Genomic DNA, 24780 nt, shown 5'->3' on the forward strand with positions numbered 1-24780 from the left:
CCGTTTTGACGGACCAACAATCTCACAACCAAAGGTCGTCAGTTTACTAAGACAGAAATCTATGTAGGCAAAAATAGAACCAACACATATCTTACAATTGGTGACTGAAGATTGAACACGACACTGAGGATCGTTTAAATCAGTGACAGTACCTTGTAGCTGCTGGTTTGTCGCTGAACTTGAGTTCGGCGTACTGGAGCTCCAGATCAGCCAGGGCCTCGGCACCCTGCCTGGTCACGTCCTCGTACTGGGTCACATCGGCGAGGAGCTGCTCCTTGGTGGCTCGCTGTGACACCACTTTGTCAACTAGTTCCTAATAAAAGGAGGAGCTAGTGGTGAGCTTGCAGATTGCCTCCAACTGAACAACCCCTTTTCACAACATGGAGGTGCAACGTGGCAGACTTGGTGAAGCCTGCTTCCTTTATAACACATGTGAATGTTACTTGAATTAAATAGTCTACCTGCACTTCAGCGTAGCCCAGAGCTTCTCTCAGAGCCTCCATCTCCTCCACCAGCTTCATGTCGGACTGGGAAGCACCACAGACGTCATGACACTGATGATCTGCAGAGGCACAGAGAGCACACGTCAACACTACACAGTTACATAACTTATTTAATGCTCACAGTATTATGATACACAGGGGTTCATATTGCTCCATTACACTGAAGGAAAAGTATTAGTGTTGATAATGTGTTCTTATCAGGCGGCAATCTCCAATTCTGCCGATTCAAGCCGATGCAGAAGTGTCTTAAAACTTGCATTCTCTAAACTGACCAGCAGGGTTTATCTCAGTACTGAGAGTTCATGGTCTCAATCTCTAGTTTCAAATCTTCATCAATACAGCATGATGTTCATTTAGTAAATTATGGTTCATTTAGAATAAAATAGACCATAAAGTGGAGCATGCTTTAGGGCGGGCTTACTTTGATTGACAGGTCACTACCGCTACCAGAGCCGTATACGGCGTCTCTACGTCACTCTTTCGCATTCCGAATATGGTAACGTCCTTTCATCGGTTGCAAAAAAGCCAAGATGGCGACGGGCATAATCCAAGATGGCGACTTGGATAGCCGAACTCACGGCAATCCAAAAACCAACCAGTGGGTGGATGTTATGCTTCTGAGATGCCGCTGCGGGTAGGGATGGTTGTTATCAGCAGTAATCGCCATATTAGCCCAGTGCAGAGCAGCAGCGATTAACTAGCAAGTGGGTATTTGTACATCTTTCCCACGAGACCAAATTTTCACCTTAAGCTATCGGGAAATACGGACCCAGACTTACAAGGTGCTTCACTGCTACACATAAAATACAAAAGCTTGAAACACTGCACAGCAAGAATTCCTGGTAATAGTGAAGACTGGAAATAAAACAAAATTAAAAAGAGCATTAATATAAATTAAAAAACACATAATATGTCCTAGTACAAAGGATGTTCAGCAATTTTTGGCACTGAAAGTTTTATTTTGTAAATCTAGATTTAGGTATTGTTTGGATCTAGTTCAGATCTGGTTCAGTTGTATGACCTGAATACTGCAAATGGATTAATAAAGACTCTTTTTGGAGATTTTCACCCCACTTGCCACCCATGTTAATTTCATCGTATTCCCATTACTTATACATGTGTATCGTTACATCTTTCACTGTGTCTTCCACCTGGCATCGGAAGGTGTCTAAGAAGTCGTGGACAATACAGATTTTAGTTCAGTTGCCCCTTATTGTGAAATGCTCTGATTGAATTTCAGATTGATCCGATTGTTGATTTTAGATTAAAAAAAGACGCACATCCCCTGTTTACACCAATGGAGCTGAGGTGGAGAAAGTTAGCAGTTTTAAGTTCCTGGGAATCAGCATCACAAACTACCTGATATGGTCATCACACATCTCCATCTTGGTGAAGAAAGCTGAAAGACAGCTGTATTTCTTGAGGAAACTTAAGAAGACAGAATTCCCGTACCAAGCTGTTGTTAACTTTTAGAAACATTACTAACTGGCATGGGATGTTAAAGGTCCAGGACAGGAGGGCTTTACAGCGGGTGATTAAAACGGCCCAGAACATCATTGGTACCCATCTACTGAACATCAGTGATATTGGTGAGAAGAGGTGCCTGCGAAGAGCTCAACGAATATTTAAAGACAAAACTGACCAAGCTACAACCTGTCCAACCGGCTGCCATCTGGAAAGTGATACAGAAGTATCAGCTGCAGAACCACCAGACTTTAGAACAGCTTTCTTGCATGTTTTTTTTCCCTATGTAGCAATATGGGACTACAATCTAGAGTTTGTTGTGCAAACCTGTCGTAAAATGGCAAAATAAAAAACCCTTTTAACCCTTGTAACCCATTGTAAGGTCCTTCTAGTAAGCAGTTATACAGGGAATATGTAGAGGTATTTTATTGTAAAAGTTAAGGAAAGAATGAGTCAGAATCAGTTTGCCTTGTATGCACAAACTATAAATAAAGATTATTCTCCTTTAAAGTTTATAATACGACTACAACAGCAGAGCGTGACTACAGTAACAGACTGTTGCATAAAACAAGTATTTTTTGTTATGATATACTACAGTACCTGTGACTGGAACTAAGTGTGCTTCTTCTTCTTTTTCTTCTTCTTGTTCTTCTTCTTCTTCAATTTCCTGCACGAGAAAATGGCAAGACAACCCAAAAAGAACCAATTACTTTTTTTTTTTTACAAATAAATTCATCTAATTTGTCTTCATCAAAGTATCATATTAGTTCCTTTTCCTCTCTTACCCGCTCTTTCTGCCTGCTCTGCCCTGTGGGGCTGAGATGCTCGAGTGTCTCCATTTGCCTCTTCAGCGCCTTTTCTTCTGCAGTCAGTTGGCAAATCTTAGTATCCATTTCTCTTTTCATCCTCATTGTCTCGTCTTCCATCTGAACCACCCTGTACTGATGGGTTAGAGACACAAGAAAAGAACAAAGATGATGACATTTCAATCTTTGAAAGACCTGAGGCAGCTTTGAGGAATGGTTTAATATGAGGAAATTTAGAGCACTGCAAACATTTTTATGAAGTGAGTTCTTTCAACAACATCTCGGCTTGATCTGACAGCTTGACAGATTTTTTTAGTTAATACATAATGTCTAAAGAAAGAGAGGTTCCATACATATATATAAGGACGTTGCATGGACAGGCAGTGGTGTGAACAGGCCCGTCTCAGCTGGACTAAAGCCGGACGATGGTGTCGCCCGCGATTCAGCTTGTCAAGGTTTCAGTGGTTTTGGAACCCAAGGAACATCACCTATTTCAACAGCCAGTCAGCTCGTAGTAAAGTCAGCTGATCGAGACAGAAGACAATTAAATTAGGGGAACAACTCTGATCCTTTAAAGCCGGGTAAGATCTTTACTGACAGAGCCGGATTGTTGACGGGCCCTGGTAGGAGCCGGCAGGTGCTATGCTATGATTGCATAGTCTGCGTGGGGCGGAACATATCGAAGGGACATGATTCAGATGCTAGCACATGCGGGTTTCACCTCATTACAAATCTTTGGTCTGAACTGGGCTTATTGGAACTATTCCCAACCGGGTGGCAACTTCCGGTTCTTCTGAGTGAAGCCAATGCGGTAGTGTCTCAAAACTTGCATTCTTTCTACTGACCAGCAGGGGCCACCTCCTCCATTTGCATACGGAAGTCTGAATTTATAGAAGTCTATGCGAAAATGACTCTACTTCTCACTTAATTTATTACCTCAGTAAACATTGTAAACATGAGTTTATGGTCTCAATCTCTAGTTTCAAGTCTTCTTCGATACAGCATGATGTTCATTTAGTAAATGATGGTCCATTTAGAGTCAAATAGACCATAAAGCAGGGTATGCTTTAGGGCGGGGCTACTGTGATTGACAGATCGCTGCCTATAGACTCATACGGAGTCTCTTCATCACTCCTCCGCATTCCAAATATGGTAACTTCTGTTCACTGGTTGCAAAAACAACATGGCGCAGGCCGCAATCGTAGATGGCGACAGCAAATTTCAACGAACTCAAGGATTCGTAACGGCAGTCCACATATCAAACAGGTGCAGCCACGATGACTACGTCCACTTCTTATATACAGTCTATGTTTCAAACAAATATGGAAAACAAAAACATAGCAGACACGCTATTTGTGGTACACTGCAGTGGAAATATCAGGTCATGAATTATTTGTATTTGAGAAATTACTGTAAAAGAAAATGATTTTCTTGTTTTTCCTAAAATTCAATTGGTTAATTGATCCGTTGCATTCGTGAGCAAATTCCTACAAGGAAAACATCCTTTGATAAATATCTCTGTCTTCTAAAAACATCAGTTCTAACAAGTATGTTGGATAGATTGCTTCGGGTAAATACTGATTTACTTGTGAAATTGTGACAGAAAGAGGTGTCAGACTGCAAAATTAACCAGTAATTGTGCACTGCTGATTTGATTCTCAGGCTGACTTTATCACTTTCCTGCTTCAGGTGTCAGAAAGTGGCTTTCAATTGTAATCCATGTCAAAACACACCCAAATAAACTTCTTCACATTTCCTAAGATACAGTTGACGATGCTGAAAAGGAAGTTTAAGATTTGTACAGCCATTTTCAATCCTATTTAATTCAAATAAGGATAACTCATATAATTTTTTTTTTTAAAAACAGTAAAGAGAAACTGCTTCCAGTTTTACCGGAGACCCAGTGGTGCTTCGCCTCCTGCCGGCAGTCTGAAACTCACATTAGACTCCCTGTAGGAAGGTGAAGCTATAGGTTTTGTGGTGGTGAAGTCTTACCAGTGTGCTGTCCGCATTAGCTGCTGCTGACTGGAACTGTTTGTTTGCTCTGTCCACCTCTGCCTGTGCAACAGCAATAGCGTGCTCTTTCTGGTCCAAGGCCCAGTACATACCGCGGACCTCCTGACACCATAACAAACAAGAAGAATCGGTTGAATGAGACACTGGTTTTGTATCGACATGTTACATTGCTGCTTGTTTTAATACTGCTTGTCATGTGGCTAGCATCTCAGTGTGCTAGTAGATGACTGATGGCTGTGGTAATAGTAGTTTACATTAGATTTGTCCCATTCAGGTATCTTCCTTAAAGCTTATCTGGTTTCCTAATGAAGGGAAATTGTGTTATTTTACAACATTAGATTTTGTTTGAGTTTGTTTTTCAAAATCATGAAATGTGTCAAATATGTCAAGTTTTACTTCATGACAGCAGCTTAGCCCCCACCCCTTCACTTTTCAGCCAATCACGTACCCCTTGCATCTCTTAGCTCGTTACTTCCTGTTAGCTATAGCAACAACAGGGCTTGTGTTATTCTGAATCAACTCTCTAGACGTGACTGTTTTAAATCATTTTTTTAATTATTTAACAAATTATTATTAAATGTATATATTTCACTCAATGTACACATAATATGACCATGTATTTAATAATTAACTTAAGTAATATTGTTTGGACTTCTTCTCTTGAAATTTGACCTTAACCCTACATCTTCAGGCCTTGCTGAGTGCATGTAGAGTTCTTAACAGTGATTTCATTGGCTTGGTTGCTGACACACCGTAACTACCCAATAGAAGCCTCTGTTCAACGAAAATGAAACTACATGAAGGAGAGGGAGCACTCATTCAATAATAATATACACTACTTTGTAAAGGTCTTAATTTGATTAAGATAAACTGGTTGCTCCATGTGTCAGTCTTTTCTGAGAAACAAAACCAAACAGCATAGCTCACCTGCTGCAGGTGTTCACGGATGTGTTGATAGGCCGTCTGGATTTCCCTAGCCTCGATGAACTTAATCTTCATCTTGTCCATGTTGTTCTCCAGCTGCCGTATGCGCTGACATTAGGAAATGAAGCGGAGAAGTTGAAGAATGTGATCAGTAATGTGGTAGGATAATAGAGGACAACTTGAAATGTAAATGAATTCATCCAGCATTACTGTCCCTGTCAATGATGGGCGCTCATGTTCCCAGAGGATGCTGGTCCATTTTTAGACAAAAATAGATGGTCAACAGATGGAGGGGTGCCAAAGTAAAGAAATTTTTTTTTAAAAAAAAGGAAAGTATTTTAAAGCTGGAGTGTATAACGTTTGTCTCCGCCCTCTGGCAGTGAGGGGTAATCACCATATGTGAGAGGCCAAAGCGAAGAAACAGCAGCCATATGGGTTGGATGCTCAGGATAAAAAAGAAACTCCTGTACTCCAGCTCAAAGCCCAGTCTACTAAATCATTGTGATTTAAACTGGCACACAGTGTATAATTACCATGTATAAATACAGTGGTAACTGGAAAATAACACTGGCACTACATTGAACATGAAATGAGCATCTTACGCTCATTTTTCTGAGATTTGCTTGAGCCACAGTGGATGGCCGACCAGTGACACGTGAAGAAACCCTAGCCTCAGAGGGAGGGATAAAGCTGAACTAATCAACAGTTTTATATTTTGATGGACCAAAAGAAAAAACTATGTCACTTGTTAAATGTGTTTTCAGAAGCATGTCCTCAGAAGCACACTTACCTGCCTGCTTTCTTCTTCATTGTTGTAATTTGTTGGCTGTAAGTTCTTGGCTTTCAATGACTCCTCCAGCTCCTTCAACTTAGCTTCCTTTTTGTTCACAGCAAACGTCAGCCGGTTGTGCTCGTTGATCAGGAGGAGCTTCCTCCGCTTCTCTTGTTCAATTTTTTTCTGAATAAAAGTCAAATAACAAATAGAATACATTTCATTCAAAGTCGATGTTTTCCCATTTTTAAAAATGTGTCTTTGCTAATAGAAAGTAAGTGAAATTGGCAGTATATTCCAGCAAAAAGGGTTCAGCTTTACCTCCAGAGGAAGTCCAAGCTTGAACGATGGCTTCTTTCTTAAAATAAGCTTGTCATAGCTCTCCAAGAGCTGCTTTGCTGCGCTTTCCTCTGCCTCAGTCTGTTTCTCTGGAAATGAAAATGGAGCTCTATTGAAGATTAATGCTATTTAGTGTATTTATAAAACATATTGCTACAACTTGGCAAAACATTAGTGTCTCCGTCTCAACGTATAATTTAAGGAGGACATTATTTTACTTGATAGTAGTTTGAAGTTGAATGACAGAGGGTAGATTTATACCTAACACTAAATATGTTCTGCAATGTTAGCTAATGAAGGATAAGCTAACATGTCACTATTTTCAAAGCATTGCCATTCCTATTTTGTTAACATTAATGTAAAAGTTTGGTTTACCAGAGTAGCTAACTCTAGCTGTAATACAGCTAACTACAGTAACATTAGTGACAAACAGTGACTTGTGTCTGATGTTCTTTGATAGGTTAACTAGCTAGGTTAGCCAAGTTAACGCTAACCTAGCTAGCTCCAATACTTATTCTTTTTTGGTATCTCACAGTGGAGTGTTTCAAAGATTAATAGTGGAAAAAAACTAACTAGCTTAACTAACTTTTTAAATACCTGAGGTTTTGAATTGATGCAGAGTTGGAGTCCTTGAGTCTTTCATCTTTGTGAAGTCAGAAGAATTACAATTTATTTTTCTATGTAAACAGATAACTGAGCTAGCTGTTACTTCAGGGCCTAACTACTAAGTGAATGCAATTTTATTCAAATGTGCTCAATGTTTGGTAGCTAACGTTATGTTTTCAACACTGTGACTCCCCTCTGCCCCCCTTGGTTACTGTTGCTATGCCTTTCATGTTCTCCATTCAGGCTACTTTTTATATAATCTATGCTTCAGACTGAGTTAGACATAAAGTAAGTTTCCCATTTCTAGCTTATGACCATCCATTTCGCAGCTGAAATTACAACTCTCTCTGGCAAATTAAATCAGCTGTAGGTACATTACATTACATTACAGTCATTTAGCAGACGCTTTTATCCAAAGCGACTTACAATCAGTAGTATATTACATATCATTCACCCATTCACACACTGATGACAGGCTACCATGCAAGGTGCCACCATCAGACTCTAACTAACATTCATGCAACATCCAGTCCACACCGATGGCAAGCCTTCGGGAGCAACTTGGGGTTAAGTATCTTGCCCATCGACTGCCGAAGCCGGGTATCGAACCACCGATTCTCTGATTGGAGAACTACCTTGCTCTCCACTACGCCACAGCCGCCCCTGGTAGCTAGCTAATTATGCTAATGTTAGCCTAAAGAGTTATTAGCTAGCTAGTTGCGGAGACTGAGCTTTAAAAAGAGACATACTTTGCTCTTTTTCAGGTCCATACTTGTATTTTGTTATACTATAACATGTTTGCATGCTTTAATGTTCAATTTTTTATTTGTCTCATTCTGTATGTCTGAATATACCTGTGTTCTAATATAACAGTTTTAGAAAGTTTCAACTAAATTGCGTTGCTAGGCAACAATTTGGGTCCATGTTTACTTCCCATCAGCTGACGTCATTCACAATTACTGCAACCAGATATATACTGCACTTAGCACCTAGACCTAATTTATAACAAAAAACAAACAAACTCACTTGTACAGTATGGTACCTTTAATGTTCAATCTGACTCATTTTAATGTTCAAGTGAAAAATAAATTATATTCTCAATATGCACGTGTGGCTATATAGCCTTGAAGTTACATAATAACTAAAACATTGTTTAGCAAACACCTTATTTTCAAAAGTATTTTGAAAAAGATATTGGGTTTTACCTTAAAAACTTTTACACTGGTTAGTAAATGTGTAAACATCGCCAGCAGCTCATGGACTATTGCTGTTGTATTAAAATAGTGAAAATCGGATAACTAAAGTTTCCATCAGACAAAACAACAAAAAACATTCCTACAACAGCAGCAGTTGCCAGAACAAATACTAGTTAACCTACCTCACACATAAGCATATAACTGAGTAATAACTGATTCATCATGTGGGAAGCAGTTTGAAATTTGAAAACAGTCAAATGGAGTTTCAAGCGCATATTTTAGGTCAAGTGTGTTCTGACACTATTTTCTGACATGTTTCTTACAAGTAACATAAAACAGCAACTACAAATTCAGCTCTGCCAAATAACAATATAACACCTTCTAACATTGAGGTGATCTGTCGTCTAAGCTTGGACTTCAGAGAGACCAAAGACTGAACACCAAAAATATTGGACAAATGGAAACAGCTGGGTTTGAATCAGCATGTGTCTTTATTAGAGTATTTACAAGTATAACTGTCATTTTTTTCCCAGCTGCTTAAAACAAGTGAAAGCACATAATCAAAGAAAAGTTAAATTATAAAATAATAATTTCTGGCAGAAAATCCTATAGGGGAGATTGTTTTTAGGGTTCACTATCCATGTCGGATTTGTCTAACTCTATTTTGTCTAAGTCGAGTTCAAAATGTTTTGAAGTCCAACAAACTGGTAGGGACAGGTGTCCAAAGTAGTGCATATCACCTAGTCTAGCATTCATTGGGGAAACAGATCTCTCGGGGTCTTTGGGGGTTAGGAAGCGTATATAATCATGACAAACCCTATCTACAAATGAAATGTCTCCTATTATGTTTATCATATCACATTCAAAGCTCTGTCACCTCACAGGACATCTTCAATATGGATAATAAGCTGCCAGCCTCAGCTTGTCCCTGGTCAAAGAACTACAGCTCTTTTTTCCTGTTGGTTCACTTTTTGTAGGCTGAAAATGGCCTTTTTTTTCATTGGGTACTTGAAAAAGATTAATAAAAAGTTTATACAGAAAAAAGCGACCTGTTGACATGCAGAAAGTCAGTTTTATTGGCCCTTTTTCACTGGTAACCCAATCCACGTCGACTGAAGTGGCAAAAGAGAGGGACAGTGACAGACAGACAAATGAACTGTAAAAAAGGAAGACAAGAAAAATAATAGATAAACATTTATGAAACAATAGTTTTCAAAGACACAAAAATATATAAAAGCTGATAAAACAAACGAACAAAGGATATACCGAACATTGTTCTGGCTTTTAACTACAGTAAAGCAAAACATACTAATGCTAGCTGCTATTTACAGAACATAAGCCACTGTGCAAATGTCACATCTTAAAGCTGCTGTTATCAATATTAGTATGCTAACAATAGGTGAAGTTACTTGTTTTAGTTCACTCACACTGCTCCTGTCAACATCCTTTCAACAGAAAGCTCCCATAAACCCACTGTCCACTTCCTGTCTAGCACGAAATAGCAGCAGACACAGTTAGAAACTAGCAGATGGACATAGTGGAGCATTTAGCAGCTAAAGGGACCGATATTTTCCAAAAAGGGCCATTTGTTGTTGAAAAAGAAAATTAAGTATATCTAATGATAATGGAGCCTGGGGAAGGGGGCAGTGTACCTGAGAGAAAAACTCCTGTGATTTAAGTCAAAAATTTGAGAGAAAGAAATCTCAAATTCTCTGAGACTGAAAATGCTTGATTTTTCGTCTGTATGTAGTCACAGATGTCCTCAACTCAAATTTAACAATGTTACAAAATCCCCTCCAAATTTAGCTGTATTTTCATTTTTTATTAATTAGGGACACGGGTTACATGTTTTATACTTAATGTGAATATAATCCAATCAATCTTATTTCCTCATATTATGTATTTTGTATATGCAGATCATTTTTGCCAAGTCTGTCGCTAGCTCTCCCCGTCAGCTTGATCTGGGCTGTTGAATACATTTACCTTACATGTCAGAATTAATTTCCGACTTTAATCCCAGAGAATTACAACCATTTTTTTTGTGGTTGTAACATTTTTTACTTTTGAATCTAAGAGAATATCCAAGTTTTTTCTCCTCATTTTTTTCTCCTTTTCCTTTTTGTTTTACCTACAATGGCCCTAAAATAAATGCTAATTTTTAAACTGTTTGCTAACATGTTCGCCATAGCAACATTGATGGATGACTCAGAGGATGTAGTCATGAGCTAGCCTACTGGAAATAAAAAGTTCTCATACACATAAAAGTAATCAGCTGTTTCTAGCCGTTGGTGCTCAGAGCTCATGGCTTCCAATCTGAAGTTCATCGTAACTACTAAGCCAAATGGTGGAATTATCCCTCTGAGCCTCATAATGATGAAAATAATATGTACCCTACCTGTAGGATAAACATGGTGACAACGCCTGCGCCCGTGCTACGGTAGTTTCTGGAAAACCAGTCACTCAGTTTCACCAGACAACCCTGAAAGACAAAAATCTCTACAGTTATCCTTTATTTATACAGAGTGAACTGGCTGAGCGTACGTGTACGTTTACAAGAGACGCAACTGTTTAGAGTTACGGCAAGAAAAGAAACATCAAGAATAGACAAGAGTCATGACGAGAAGAGAATAATGAACGGGACACAGTCACAGACACATGGACATTTTTTAAAAGAATGTTTTGACTGCACATTATTAGTCTCTTAAAGCAGAAATTAAAGTTTTGACGACTGCAAACATTTTTTTTTTAAAACAGACAGACTAATGTGTGTCTATTTGGAGATCCCTTTGGAAACCAGGTGTTTATGCAGTGATAATACAGTAAAAGTAACCTCTTGCCAGTCTGGGTGGATTTGGGTGTTGCAGGGGTTCCTGCTACAGCAGGAGATTGGGACGTTACCCTTCCAGTCTGCCGAACCATGAACTCCACAGCACCTGAACTGTACAAAAAAACAAAACACCCTACTTTACTGAAATGAATAGCTACGAGGTTAACTTTAAGTTGATGAAGCAGAGTGTCAGATGGTTTACCAGGTACTGGATAGCATCGAAGTCATCTTTAATGGTCATGTTGCTTCCTGGACTGGACTGTCTGTAGATCTCCAGGCTTTGCATCAGGTCTTTCTCAAAGTATGTGTCAATCTGCACGACAGACAAGGCAAGATACATTATCTACAATATAAGAGAGATTGAAAAAGGGTCTTGTGTGGTTTGTCCTTCGCTTCCAGCTTTCAGATATTGATGTCATTAACCTCATCATATTTCACTTTGCTAAATTCTGACAACCAAGCTGTTTGAAGTGAAAATGTTTCAGTGGTGCCATATCAATCAAATCAACATCTACGGTATAGATCAGCTTCTACAAATGTGTTGTGCGTCAAGTCTCCTACCTCTCTGCTGTAGACCAGGAACACACAGGCCATGGCTAACTCCACCAGCATCAGGATGAACAGCAGGACGAAGAACTGGAGTCGGTTGGGAATCAGATTCAAAACATGAGTGAATTTGTAGTAAGAGTTGTTACAACTGAAAAATGCTGGATCGGGTACCGGCGAGCATAAGACTCTATGCGCCGATCCTATATCAGCTTATCGTATCATCTATCAGCTCATTTACGCTACACAGGGACAACAACACCTGTCGCTTTCTACGATAGACTGTATATAACAAGTGGACATAGATATCGTGATGTCACCCATTGGTGGTTTTGCGGTTCTGAAGCATTCATTGTTTTGTTTTTGCAAGAAGCAACCCTAGAGGGTGGAGCTAAGTTCAGCTGAACGCTGATCAAGACCAAACAGTTACAATTAGCTTCATGAAGTGAAAACACACTTTGAAACGCTTAAAGTTGTAAGACAAAAACACGGACAACTCTTAGACCCGGACTACGCCGTGATAGAGACCTATCAATCACAAGGTAGCCCCGCCCTAAAGCATACTCTGCTTTATGGTCTATTGGCTCTAAATGGACCATCATTTACTAAATGAACATCATGCTGTATTGAAGAAGACTAGAAACTAGAGATTGAGACCATAGACTCATGTTTACAATGTTTACTGAGGCAAATAAATCAAGAGAGAAGTAGAGTCATTTTTCTCATAGACTTCTATATATGTCTTTTTGATACCCAATTTCTAATTCATAGGGCAGGTGCTTGGTTTAACTTGAGCAAGGCCATACAATAGTGAAACAGTGTTAGTAGTTTACAGTTCATTTGTTTACATAGTTTTCATAGTTTTATTGGATGGGTAATACGTATCGGCACAAGTTTAGGTATCCGGAAGGCAAAAATGGTGTCAAGAACATCCTTGGTTTGTTTGATCTATGCTTCATTTTGCCATTATTGTACATGTGTTTTATAATACTACAAAAAAACAGCTGCCTTCACTATTTAACCCTGTCTCATACTCACACTGATGAGCATGCAGCGGTTCTCCTTCAGGCCTCCGAACACTCCCAGGTAACACACACAGGTGACGAGGGTGCCGGTGACCACCAAGGTGTTGGCGGGGAAGATGGGCCAGAAGGTGGTGACGAGGGAGGCGAACTTGGAGTGCATCATCTGGAACTCCCCCAAGGCCACCACAAAGGCGCCGCACAGCTCCAACGCGCACAGGAGAGACACCTCACGTTAGTATTCTGGATATGAAATGTGGTTCCACTGCACAGCATGCAGCCAGCATTACAATGAAGCGTTCAAACCTCAGAGACAACCTCTTTGAGTGATATCGATTTAAGCACTTGTTCACATTAAGTCATATAACTTAATATAGGATACATTTAGTTGAATAAAACAGTCATTTTCATTTTCTGAAAGACTAAACTTTATAGTTTTAGGGCTAAACTGTACTTAATTTCAGAGGTGAACATTTGTTTACATAATGTTACTCCTTCAAAATGTTCATTTCCTATAATTCTTTTCATAGAAAACCTTTGGATGACACTTCCTAGGAAACACTGAGCTTATTATCATTATTATTATATCATATTCATTTCTGCTGTTAATATAAGTACAATCATTATACTGCTTACTACTCTTATTATATGTATTTTCATGTCATATGCACTGAATGTGTTGTAATTGTATTTTGATGTTCATTCTGTACACATGACATCTAACCCTTTTCTGTCCATCCTGGGAGAGACATACATCCTCTGTTGCTCTCCCGTAGGTTTCTTCCTTTTTTTTCTTCTGTTCAGATGTGAGGGTCCTGGGACAGAGGATGTCATATGTGTACAGATTGTGAAGCCCTCTGAGGCAAATTTGTGATTTCGTGCTATACAAAATAAATGTAATTGAGTTTCAAGCTTTTCAAACATAAAAGCGGCGATAAGAAAAGAAGAAAAACTAAAGAATAGAGGAAGGTAGCAAAGCTCTCTAAATTAGATTGTTCTTGTGTCTGTCTGCTTAAACCACCTTACCCAGCACAGGAAGTTGAGACTTATCACCAAAGTTTTCAAGTAGTTCACACAGGACCGGTTCATCCTTCCTGACAAGTCTTCCTCTGTAAAAAATATATCTATAAGAGTCCACAAGTTTGGGTTGATTCAAATACTAGAATACAAGATACAGAATGAGGTATTTTAGATCGAATGCTATCCTGCAACACTCTGAAGTAAAAACAAGTGATGCTGCTGCTCCTCGCGGTGGCGGAGTGTTTACAGGACACCAATGTTTGATATGGCAACACTGAGCCATCGGGCACAATGGACACCAGTGACCTATTCAGGCTCCAGTTAATCATTGGGACCTGCTCTTATCTCCGGGTTAACCATTTGTTGCAAGATTGTAACTAAACATCTGACAATGGGTTTCGATAAAGCGGGTTAGCACAACCACCACAGTAACATACGTTCATTATAGTCAATGTATACTTGAAGATTTTTCTCTACATCACTACTTTTTTAACGCTAGCAATATTGTATATACCCTTATTACTGAATTCACTTTGTTTTTTGTGTGTTGCTCTTCATAAATCGAGCTATTTATATACAAACGCGTATAGATTTATAGTGTAACTACTAGGATCAACTCATCCGTCATATAAAAAGTGATTCAAATTCAGAGTACTCACCTTAACTACTCTGTTCAGCAATATTTCCAGTGGGAGATGTAGTGACCCGTGTGTGTTGGTGTTGTTCCTAACATTCCCAGTGTTTTGTGACGACGGACAGGTATGAGGAGGAAGAGACAGGAGTTGGAGGAGGTGGAGGCTTCTGTCTACGCACTTGCTGTTAGAAATATCTACATGATGGACACCAAAGAGGGGGGAGCCTCCACGCTTGTAAGGGACAGTAACGAGGAGCTGCTGAGAGAGACGTCAGGTTTGTCAGCAGACACGTTTTGAACTGAATCCCTCCATCACAAGTTTAGATGTCCTACTTACTTCCTCTGGTGCAATACACTGTAACTATAGTCACTTTTTAAGGGTGATAATGTAGGACAAAGCCGCTTTGACACCACAAAGTAACATCCGCTAGTTCACAACATTATTACTCTTATTTTTGTTACCGCTGTCATTGTCCACCCCGTCTCTTCAGGAGGCTTCATTGACAGGTCTATAGCGTTAGATTAGCAGCCCTGGACACCGATGACTGTGAAGTCTTCGCTAAAAAATGTAAATAAAATTAAAATAAATTATGCGTAGACATGTGAGGACACATATGCCTGGTTTTCATTTCAATAGGTCCGTAGTTTACTTTGCTCATCACAACAACTATAACCTCTTTACACCAGTTTCTAATATATGTTTTCCTTTGTTTTCAAGAGTGACAGATGTGAGAGACAGAGAGAAAGGAGAGAGAAAGAAAGAGAGCTAAAGAGACAGAGCGAGAAAGAGAGAAAGAGAAAAAGGGAGGGAGAAAGAAAGAGCACTAAAGAGAGAGCGAGAAAGAGAAAGAAAGAGAGCGAGAGACAGAGTGAGAAAGAGAGAGAGAAGGAAAAAGAGAGAGGGGGACACAGAGAGAGAGAAAAAAGAGAGCTAAAGAGACAGAGCGAGAGAGACAGAGAGAGATAGAGATAGAGAGAGCAAGAGACAGAGTGAGAAGATAGAGAAAAAGAGAAAGAAAGAGAGAGAGAAAGAATAAGATAGGGGGACGGGGGACAGAGAGAGAGAGAAAGAGACAGACAGAGATGAAGGAAGAAAGAGGAAGAAAAAAATAGAAAGAGTGAGTGACAGAGGTAGAGAAAGAGAGAGAGAGGGAGAGAGAGACAGAAAGACAGAGATGAAGGAAGAGAGAGAGAAAGAGTGAGCATCAGAGGTAGATATAGAGACAGAGGGAGAGACAGACAGAGATGAAGGAAGAGAGATAGACAGAAGTAGAGAGACAGAGATAAAGAAAAAGAGAGAGAAAGAGTGAGCGTCAGAGGTAGAGATAGAGAGACAGAGACAAACTTGAAATGACGAGGGGAAATGGGGTGAAGAATAATCCCAGCAAGAAAGAAGCCCCCTAAATAAAGATCTTAGCTTTTGCTTTGACAATCTTGAGTTTTAACATCTTTTTAACAAGCATTTATGAAGTATTCATAAAAAAAACAGTCATGGAAAGACACAAAAGAAATACATAACCACATGAGTGAAACCAAATTAGAATTTTTTTACTGAAAATAATAAAGAAAAAGAAACAGACACAGGAGCATGATCAGAACATACGCTCTTCAGTTAAAATTTAAATTGTCTTAACAATATTTAAATAATTAACTACATGATTGACATGAATGGTGAAATTATTCATTACAACAAAGATCTTGGCATACAGTAAAGAGAAGAGACAATGACAGGAAAGACACCAGCGTCTGGACTTGGTTCCGTTCTGACTCTTAACATGCCCATAGAATGAGATGTAAAAGAATAAGAAAAATAAATCTCCCCAGTGGTCAACCCTCTTACAAATATTTCACTACCGCAGAGCTAAGATTCTATTTTACTTCACTGACGATAAAAAGTTTAGTGCGCTTTTGGGACACTGGTCTATACCAATTAATGACACTAGTTAATGAAATAAGGATGCTTTGTTTTAACCTGCTTGTGGTGTGTGTGAACTTAACATCAATGCACACATTCATAGTGTACTCCTGATGCTTCAACACACAGATCAAACTTCACAGTAGTTTTTTTTTTTTCATTAAATGGTGTGAGGGTGAGTTTTTTGTTAAAAGAAATAATTCTCACATCAGAGAGGCCTGTTTTCAGAAAACACACTGCTGCAGGCTAGAGGCTACATTAGCCATTGGCTGCATCCAAGTTGCATTATGGGTAATGTAGGCATATTGAAACAATATGTAAACTAGATACTAAAACGCTGGGCCTGTCAGGAGTCAAGGAGTCCTTTAGCTTTAAAACTGTAATCCAATTCTTCCAGTTCTTTTTCCCCGTTTAGTGCCAGCTTGACTACATGATGCTTCGGGCTAAAGTCTAAAGGTCACATGATCACAAATGAATTCATTGATAAAATAACGACATGTTTTCTAGTCAACGGGTCTGATAATAATAGTCCGTGCCACAGAACAAGTTTGATTTTGTTAACATGAAAACTGGTGCTGACAACTGTTTGAAAAACCAGGAAGTAAATGAACCAATCAACTGGTCTTTATTAGTCCTACCTGGGCACTTCAAACAGCAGAGAGCACCGCCTTTCATTAGCCATGCATTTACAAACCAGCTAACACAGATCCATTTGAGCTGATGTCATGTATGTGTGTTACTGGCTTATAAAGGTGCTCTCGAATACAGCTTGACTTTTTTCAGTGCTGCAAGAAGAAGTCTACGATGATCCACAGGTCGATTGGTTTTCACAGCCGCTCCAATACACATAAAGCAGCACAGTGGCAGCACCAGATGGCAGTGAGAGATATTTACACTGCAGCAGCATGAAATCCGGCCACATGATGTCAGTAAACTACACACAGCATCTGTGATTTTGGAAATCGATTCTGAGGCTTTTAGTTTGTCTCCTCCTGTTGGTGAATATTTAAATCTACAGTGTCTCAGTTAGTGCAGACGTTTCAGACCCCACTGTGCTTCAGTTGATGGGCGTATTTTAACAGAAGGAATCACATTTAAGCAGCTTTATCTCATCTACGTTGCATTAAACACACACACACACACACACACACACACACACACACACACACACACACACACACACACACACACACACACACACACACACACACACAAGAAGAATGTTTCACATCTGGCTCACCTATTCATCTGGACTGATTATGTTCTCGTGGCTCTGGGCTTCAGACCCGTGAGGTTGTTCGTTTCGATTGCATGGTTCAGTGAAGCTACGGCAGTCTTTTCGTTGTTGTTGATGTGTTGATTAAGAATCGTCACATCCTGAGTAAACCTAAGTGGTATCAGATCGGTTGCTCCCTCGTCAATAAAAACGCTTGCGTCTGTTCTCCTTCCAGCGGCCGTAGACGGTCAGTCCCACCACAGCCAGCACACCCAGGCCCAGGACGGAGAAGAGGAGGGTGACGAAGAACTGAACCCCGCTCATCCCTTCCTCCTGGACTTCCACTGCAAAGCAAGAGGAGGATGGAGCTTCGTTAGCAGACACATCGGGGTTCCTGGCAGTGTTCAGTTTACATTTGCACAACCACTGCATGAAGAAGGAGATTCAGTTCACGCCATTTTTAAAGTCAAACCAGAGTTTGCTATTCCAGACAAAAACAATTTACTTATGTAATGACTGCAGTGCAGTGTTATTAGGGACATTCCCAACAACTTATTACCCTGAAATTTAAACGGAAAAAAATAAACGAACAAGAAAATTTAGCACGTTTGTATTCTAGAAGGGTTAAATATAATCATAAAAAAATAGTGCATATATTATTTAAAAGCCATTTGAAACCAGTAATCACATTTTTCAGTCACAAAAATCAACAGTTGAGACTGTATTTCTCATTATGTAATATAAATGTGTGCATAAATTTTTTTAAACAAATACAAATCCCTTAATGTTATGTATGTCTGTGTGTTTTTTATCATCAAATAAATAGAAGTAATCAAATTCAGTTTACTCGTGACGGGAGCACTACTAATCCTCAGAGAGCGGCTGTGTGACGGATCCTCTGGTTCCAGGGGGAGCTTGCTTACTAAAGTCTATCATAAACAACCTCTATGATCTTATATTAGTAAATTATGCTTTTCAATGTGCTGAAAATGCACACTTATTACTTCCCTGTGACTGGGCTCCTTACTTACCGACCTATCATCACAGTGCCCTAACATGGGCAACATCTATCTAACGTCTTCATTTAGATGTACATAAAGCCAAATGTGTGTAACTAAGCAACCTTTATAGTTTTATGTCTTAAATAAGTCTACTTTAAAAGGAGGTAAACATTTCCAAAGAAGGGGAAGCCTAATGAAAAAATGCTACTGAGTTGCATTATGGGTCATTTTTTTGACCCATTCAAGGGATTAAAAAGTTAGCTTGGACTCTGCTGCTTGGATGTTGAATATGTTTTTGAGTAGATGAGGCAGTCCGAAAATAAAAACAAAGAAGCGCCACTATATTTTTATACTAAAAAAAGAACGTTGAGAATTATTTTCTTGATCTGCTGATCAAGAAAATTATTCTCAACGTTCTCTCAGCAGGAGTTTGTGAAGTGTACTAATATCAAACACAATCTTGGTGGGAATTATGAGTGATGGTATTATTTCATTGCAACAGTATTGAATCGAGGTGTTGATATGCTCCAAAAATCTGTCAATATTCTTAGGAAGACCAGATAACCTCAGAGGCGACAGAGTGGGGAGGGCCATCGGGCTTCTACCTTGGAACTGCTCCATGTTGTCGACACTGGGGATGGTGACCTCCTCCTGTTCATCCTCCTCCTCCTCGGGAGTCCTCTCTACTGTCAGCTGGTACAGCTTCATGGAGATGATGTCATGGTTATCTACAGCAACATGGAGAAGTGGGCGATTAACACTTGAAGAAAGAGTTCAGTGTTTCTTCTGTCGTTTTAGCATCAATGGTAAATATTAAATGGACTCGTACACTACTTTAACACTACATGTCTTTAAAACTACATGTCATTAACCCATTCATACAACTCAGGCACAGCCTCCGGGAGCAACTTTGGGGTAAAGTGTCTGCCCCATCGACATGAACCCTCAATCTCCTAATTGAAACTTTTACATCTTATCTGCCAACTCCGTGGAACTGTTGTGGTTGTTTTATAAAAATCCACAAAAACAGCCTGACAATGAAGAAAAACTGAAACGATCACACGAGACACTATAGAGAAGAGCAGGATAGTTGTCGGTCTCTGGTCCGAGTTGACTGATGCTACGCTACGATTGGTCAGTCTGCGTTCGAGGGCGGGACTTAGCAAAGAGTCTATTCGTCAAAAGATATAATCTAAGTTGAATTCACTGAACAGACTCAAAAACAGAGGATCCCCAGAAGTGAAGCAGCATTCAGATGATTCCATACCTGACAGGTCACCGGTGGCCGAGGAGGCACCGAGGTAGTAGCCTGAAGGGAGCCGCACTCCTGTGATGTCAGCGCAGTCTTTCCATTCCTGCTTGCCTTCTACGTCCACCATGAGCTGGAGGGTGGAGGAAGGGTCGGTATGAGTCACTGATGACGAATAAACTAAAACTAGAACTCATCTGTATAAACTTTTTAACATTTTTATCATTTAAGTGCTAACAATGGGAATATTTTTCAACATTTAATTCCATCACCAACATCATTACCCTGGGTTTTAAATCCTTCCTTGATGCCTTTTCATGTTACGGGCCTCTCAGTAATGTTTTCCCCTTAAGACATGACTACGTATATATAAAGACACAATGAAAATAAACTGCGTCAATCCAATGAAGGGTTTCATACCGTGAGTCTGGTTTTGGAGTATCTGAGGAGGAAAAACGTGTCGTAGACTGCGTTGCGCGCTATGGCCGTGCATCCTCCAAGCTCCGTGGGCCGCCCGTCGTAGTCGTGGTCGTAGGACAGAGTCCCGTTACCAAGCATCAATGACACATACGGGAACCCCCTCTGTGAGGAAGACAGAGGAGGTGAACACACACAACTCCAAGGCTACAACACAGACGCCTCCATCTGCTGAGCCACAAAGCACACCATTACAGTTATTTCTGTTGTACCAGACAGTGTGTGAATTAATACGCATGCATATGATAAAACAACACGGGATGGCGATGGGATGAAGGTAATGGAGGAACATTCCCTGCTCAGGGGAAAAACAGCCGTTTCTGATTCTACCTGAGTTCCAGACTGTGTCTTCTGCACATTCGAGGGGGTTGCAGAGAGAAAAATATGACACACTTTTGATATCACGTTAATACTGAAAATAAGAGGCCACTCGCGACTAGCAGGCATGAAACAGAAGCTACCGACTGTCACTCACGTCTAGGTTCTTGTCAGCATTGGGGTACGTGTCCACGAATATTCCAAGTCCGGTGAACTGGTTCATGCTGCCAAACACAGGACCTGTGAATAAAGAGTGAGGTGCATCAGGGCGTTTTCCTCACAAACGGCCTCACAACAAACAGCACAGAATGTTTGAGCTCTTTATTGTAGTTTCACCACAAATTCATTCAGGGTTTTTCAGTGTGTGTGTGTGTGTGTGTGTGTGTGTGTGGGGAGGGCAACGATTTGTGTATTGGCACTTAACCATTCGGCACAACGCATTTGGTTTAGTATGAGGCATCCTTTCGGTACGCCCTGTGACCTAAACAGATGTTTATGTACCGATGCAAGGTTTTGGGACAGAGGATATCACATGTGTACTGATTGTAAAGCTCTCATAGGCAAATTTGTGATTTATAGTTTTGAGCTATACAAAATAAATTGAATTGAAAATAAATTGAATGTCCACTATTTCACACGCGCCACAAAAATCGTGGAGCGCATTTATCCCGGTTAATGAAGCTCAAAAGGAGTTGTGCCAAATCGTATGCCAACACTATTCACCTGAAGCCGGGTGCATTTGTGGATACACTTCAAAAGAGCCGTAGAGTGGAAAGACTGACTTTTATGTTGGCTCCTGTCGAGTTTGAATGAAGTATGTTTTTACAATGCTCCGCCGCTGGAACAAATCTCTATCATTATTGAGACTTTGTTTTATTTGCAAATAAATATAATTAACAAAACATTATTTAAAAGCTGCTCTTTAGATTTACAGAATATGATTTTAGGAGTAAATATGACAGTGACTGTTCTGGTGTATGTGTAAGGTGTAAGCAGCATGTAGGCAGCTATGTGCATTTAATGTGGCTCTGTCTGGAAAATCTTAAATTTTGGGTTGAAATCATCAACCACATATCTTCCATTATACAATGTCCTATTGAGCTCAATCCTCTACAATGCATCCTCGGCCAAGAGGCTGCCTCACCTGTATTAAACAATGCATTTGTTGGCGTGTAACCTGTATGAACTGAATGTGGAGTGGTAGCTCTGGGATCCAGGTGACCCCTAGGGGGTTGAGTGCACAATGTTCATTATTGTTTCATTGTTATGGCATGCATAATATGGAGGAGGATGATCTATGTTTCTTACCCACTCTCTCGAGTCTTTGTGCAGGATATACACAGATGAAATGCATAACTCTTATTATCAGACTTTGTTGAAGCACATTCCCCATAGTGTTGGTTTATTCCATTTAAAACTTAACAGCTTTGTTGATAAAAAAGATGAGGCAGATCTTAACACTAGGCTTTGGGAAATATGCTTCTGGAATAATAATAATAATAGGGTCAGCCTGTTTTTTTTCACATTTCACCAAATGTTTTGTAGCACAGGTTCCTTGTCGTTGTACAGGACGTGACACCTCTAGGGTGGTTCACTTTCTACCTACCGTCCTGCATGCGATCTTTGGTTAACCAGATAGCCATGCCGTCGCCATTCAAATTCTTCTTTCCCTGGCCGTGGATTTTAAAGTGCACCTTCAGCTCCCAATCCCGCAGGAAGAGTGGCTAGAAAACAACAGAGTGAAATGAAGACGAGCAGGTTATTCTTGTGCTAGGCGTTATATGTAGTAACTAATTTTCACCTGAATTGAGTAGCAGTCAGAACTTGTGTAATGTCTTATCATAAGTCTGTGAATAAGAGTCTGTATTATATTCATTAAATGCCTAAATGATCTCTAACTTTCATATCAAGGTCTTGTTAGGTGGGCATGTAAATGTGTAATTTACAAAAATAATTTGAGTAACTGTGTGAAAGCGAAGCAGGATGAGAGAGGTTAATGTAGGGCTGGGCAATATATCAATATTAAACAGATATTGTGATATTAGAAAAAATACATTTTCTTAGATTTTGGGATATAGTAATATTGTAATATGGAATAAGTGATATATTTTACTGTTTTTAAAGACTACATAACAGTAATATGATGTACCTTTCTTAACATACCAGACTGTCTAAGCCGTTCTAGGATTTTATTTTACCAACTTAGTCATTAAATTCACATTACTTATAACATTCTATCAAAACAAATACACTTTGTGAAAGCAGCAATGGTAAACCTTACCATAATGTTGCAATGTTGATAGAGGTATTTGGTCAGAGATATTTGATGTTCTCTATATATCTCCCAGCCCTTGGTCAAGGTGTGGCATGTTTGGAAATGATGTAGTGTAGGTGGGGTTTTGAAGTTTATTGCAGTGGACCATTGACTATATATATATAAGAAGTGGACTTACAATTCGACTCCACACTGCCCCCTGTCTGCTCTGCAGGTCTGGGGTCAGCCTCACATAGTCAGGTGTTACCATGGTAGTGCCCATCAGATCCCACTGGGAAGAACTAGAGCCACCCAACCCTGCAAAACAGTAACACACCTGTGAGCCAGAGCAATCAAGATAGTATGATACACTTTTTGATAAGATAAGATAAGATAATCCTTTATTAGTCCCGCAGCGGGGAAATGTGCAATTGGTGAGTCCAAGAGCAGCTATTCTGTCAGAGGACAGCTAAACACTTCTGTTAAGAATTTATGAATTCAATAAAATTGTTCTTACCGGCAGAATAAACATCGACTAAACTCAAAACTACAAATCTTTATTTAAACATCGGGTTATTACGGTAAATTCAGCGTATGATTGATACGTCGCTAAAGCAATATCCCATCATTCTTGTTAAGCTGTGTTAAGTGTAAGCTCAGCTTTATTAACAGTAACTACACAGCCATTGTTGTTCCTTTCATGTATTGTGACATTAGGAGTCTCAGTTAATTATTATACACTGCGGCTTAGCTAATACAGCATTAGCTATCGAAGAAATGCTCAATACAGAGAGGAACTGCTAGTTATTTAGCCAATCACTGCTAGCTAACTCCATGTAGCTCAGTGACACTTGTTAGCTAGCTATCGTCCGCGTTAACGTAACCGCTAACCTAGTTGACAGCCCACTTACCCCGGTATGGCTTTACCAGAGAGTACTCCCGCTTCAAAAAGTCTTCTATAAAGTCCTGTTCGTCCGCCAGAGACTGGCTCATCAACATACAAACGGTGACAAATAGACATGTTAATTCACGGATGTTTTTTAAATGAAACATTGGACATAAACTGCAGAAACTTCGGAATCCACCCAGATTTGTCTTGGTTATAGTGGCAACCATCTTTACACTCCCACTTCAAACCAGAGCAGTCACGTGGTATCAAGCGAGCGAGCAGGAAACAACTACACTTCCGGTTATTACCTTCCAAATTAAAACCCCTCAACTTGATTGAGTCGGATTCAATGCGTTAAAATAAAAAAGAAATAACTTTATTTTATGACCAGTGATACAAATATATATACTTTATTTTATTACCAGTGATAACTCTCTCTCTCTCTCTCTCTCTCTCTCTCTCTCTCTCTCTCTCTCTCTCTATATATATATATATATATATATATATATATATATATATATATATATATATATATATATATATATTGTTTTACATATGATAGCCTATAAAACATGATGCACTGCTTTAGATTTTAAACCAAATCCACATAATATCGGATTGTCAGTTTGAGCATCAGTTATAATTAAACAATAATAAACGTTTTGATAATATAACATCCTGAAGGAGGTCAATGCGCAAATAAATTCAACATATATATAGGCAATAATATTATTTAATAAGTTAAACTCAATAAAACCCATATTATAGTATTGCTCTAGGTTAAAC

The 24780-nt window shown here is 39.5% G+C and overlaps 3 protein-coding genes across 3 annotated transcripts; all 3 read right to left on the reverse strand.

Moving 5' to 3' along the window:
- Positions 1 to 329: 329 nt before the first annotated feature.
- On the reverse strand, positions 330 to 8200 carry LOC129101877 (cyclin-dependent kinase 11A-like). The gene is made up of 8 exons (XM_054611829.1): positions 8180 to 8200; positions 6504 to 6671; positions 5717 to 5821; positions 4769 to 4891; positions 2753 to 2908; positions 2568 to 2634; positions 462 to 562; positions 330 to 419 (listed from the first exon to the last, which is right to left on the reverse strand). The coding sequence occupies exons 1-8, from the start codon at positions 8198 to 8200 to the stop codon at positions 330 to 332; spliced, it is 831 nt and encodes a 276-aa protein (XP_054467804.1).
- Positions 8201 to 9003: 803 nt separating this feature from the next.
- LOC129100718 (leukocyte surface antigen CD53-like) lies at positions 9004 to 14794 on the reverse strand. The gene is made up of 8 exons (XM_054610159.1): positions 14701 to 14794; positions 14048 to 14130; positions 13038 to 13226; positions 12015 to 12089; positions 11656 to 11766; positions 11457 to 11564; positions 11022 to 11105; positions 9004 to 9782 (listed from the first exon to the last, which is right to left on the reverse strand). The coding sequence occupies exons 2-8, from the start codon at positions 14108 to 14110 to the stop codon at positions 9714 to 9716; spliced, it is 699 nt and encodes a 232-aa protein (XP_054466134.1). The 5' UTR covers positions 14111 to 14130; positions 14701 to 14794; the 3' UTR covers positions 9004 to 9713.
- Positions 14795 to 16207: 1413 nt separating this feature from the next.
- On the reverse strand, positions 16208 to 24251 carry lman2lb (lectin, mannose-binding 2-like b). The gene is made up of 8 exons (XM_054610158.1): positions 24017 to 24251; positions 23305 to 23423; positions 22458 to 22575; positions 21009 to 21091; positions 20477 to 20638; positions 20075 to 20189; positions 19413 to 19535; positions 16208 to 18150 (listed from the first exon to the last, which is right to left on the reverse strand). The coding sequence occupies exons 1-8, from the start codon at positions 24219 to 24221 to the stop codon at positions 18008 to 18010; spliced, it is 1068 nt and encodes a 355-aa protein (XP_054466133.1). The 5' UTR covers positions 24222 to 24251; the 3' UTR covers positions 16208 to 18007.
- Positions 24252 to 24780: the final 529 nt, after the last annotated feature.

Source organism: Anoplopoma fimbria, chromosome 13 (genome assembly GCF_027596085.1).
Source record: "Anoplopoma fimbria isolate UVic2021 breed Golden Eagle Sablefish chromosome 13, Afim_UVic_2022, whole genome shotgun sequence".
Taxonomy (NCBI): Eukaryota; Metazoa; Chordata; class Actinopteri; order Perciformes; family Anoplopomatidae; genus Anoplopoma; species Anoplopoma fimbria.

Coding starts and splice junctions, on each gene's coding strand:
- LOC129101877 (XM_054611829.1), bottom strand. CDS start 8,200: ATGGACCTGAAAAAGAGCAAA. Junction 2,909..4,768: donor CTAATGCGGACAGCACACTG/GTAAGACTTCAC, acceptor CTAACCCATCAG/TACAGGGTGGTTCAGATGGA. Junction 420..461: donor TGGGCTACGCTGAAGTGCAG/GTAGACTATTTA, acceptor TGTGTTATAAAG/GAAGCAGGCTTCACCAAGTC.
- LOC129100718 (XM_054610159.1), bottom strand. CDS start 14,110: ATGAACCGGTCCTGTGTGAACTACTTGAAAACTTTGGTGATAAGTCTC. Junction 12,090..13,037: donor ACCGCTGCATGCTCATCAGT/GTGAGTATGAGA, acceptor AACCGACTCCAG/TTCTTCGTCCTGCTGTTCAT. Junction 11,565..11,655: donor TCGATGCTATCCAGTACCTG/GTAAACCATCTG, acceptor TTTTTTGTACAG/TTCAGGTGCTGTGGAGTTCA.
- lman2lb (XM_054610158.1), bottom strand. CDS start 24,221: ATGGTTGCCACTATAACCAAGACAAATCTGGGTGGATTCCGAAGTTTC. Junction 21,092..22,457: donor CAAAGATCGCATGCAGGACG/GTAGGTAGAAAG, acceptor CTTTATTCACAG/GTCCTGTGTTTGGCAGCATG. Junction 18,151..19,412: donor CAACATGGAGCAGTTCCAAG/GTAGAAGCCCGA, acceptor CTTGCTTTGCAG/TGGAAGTCCAGGAGGAAGGG.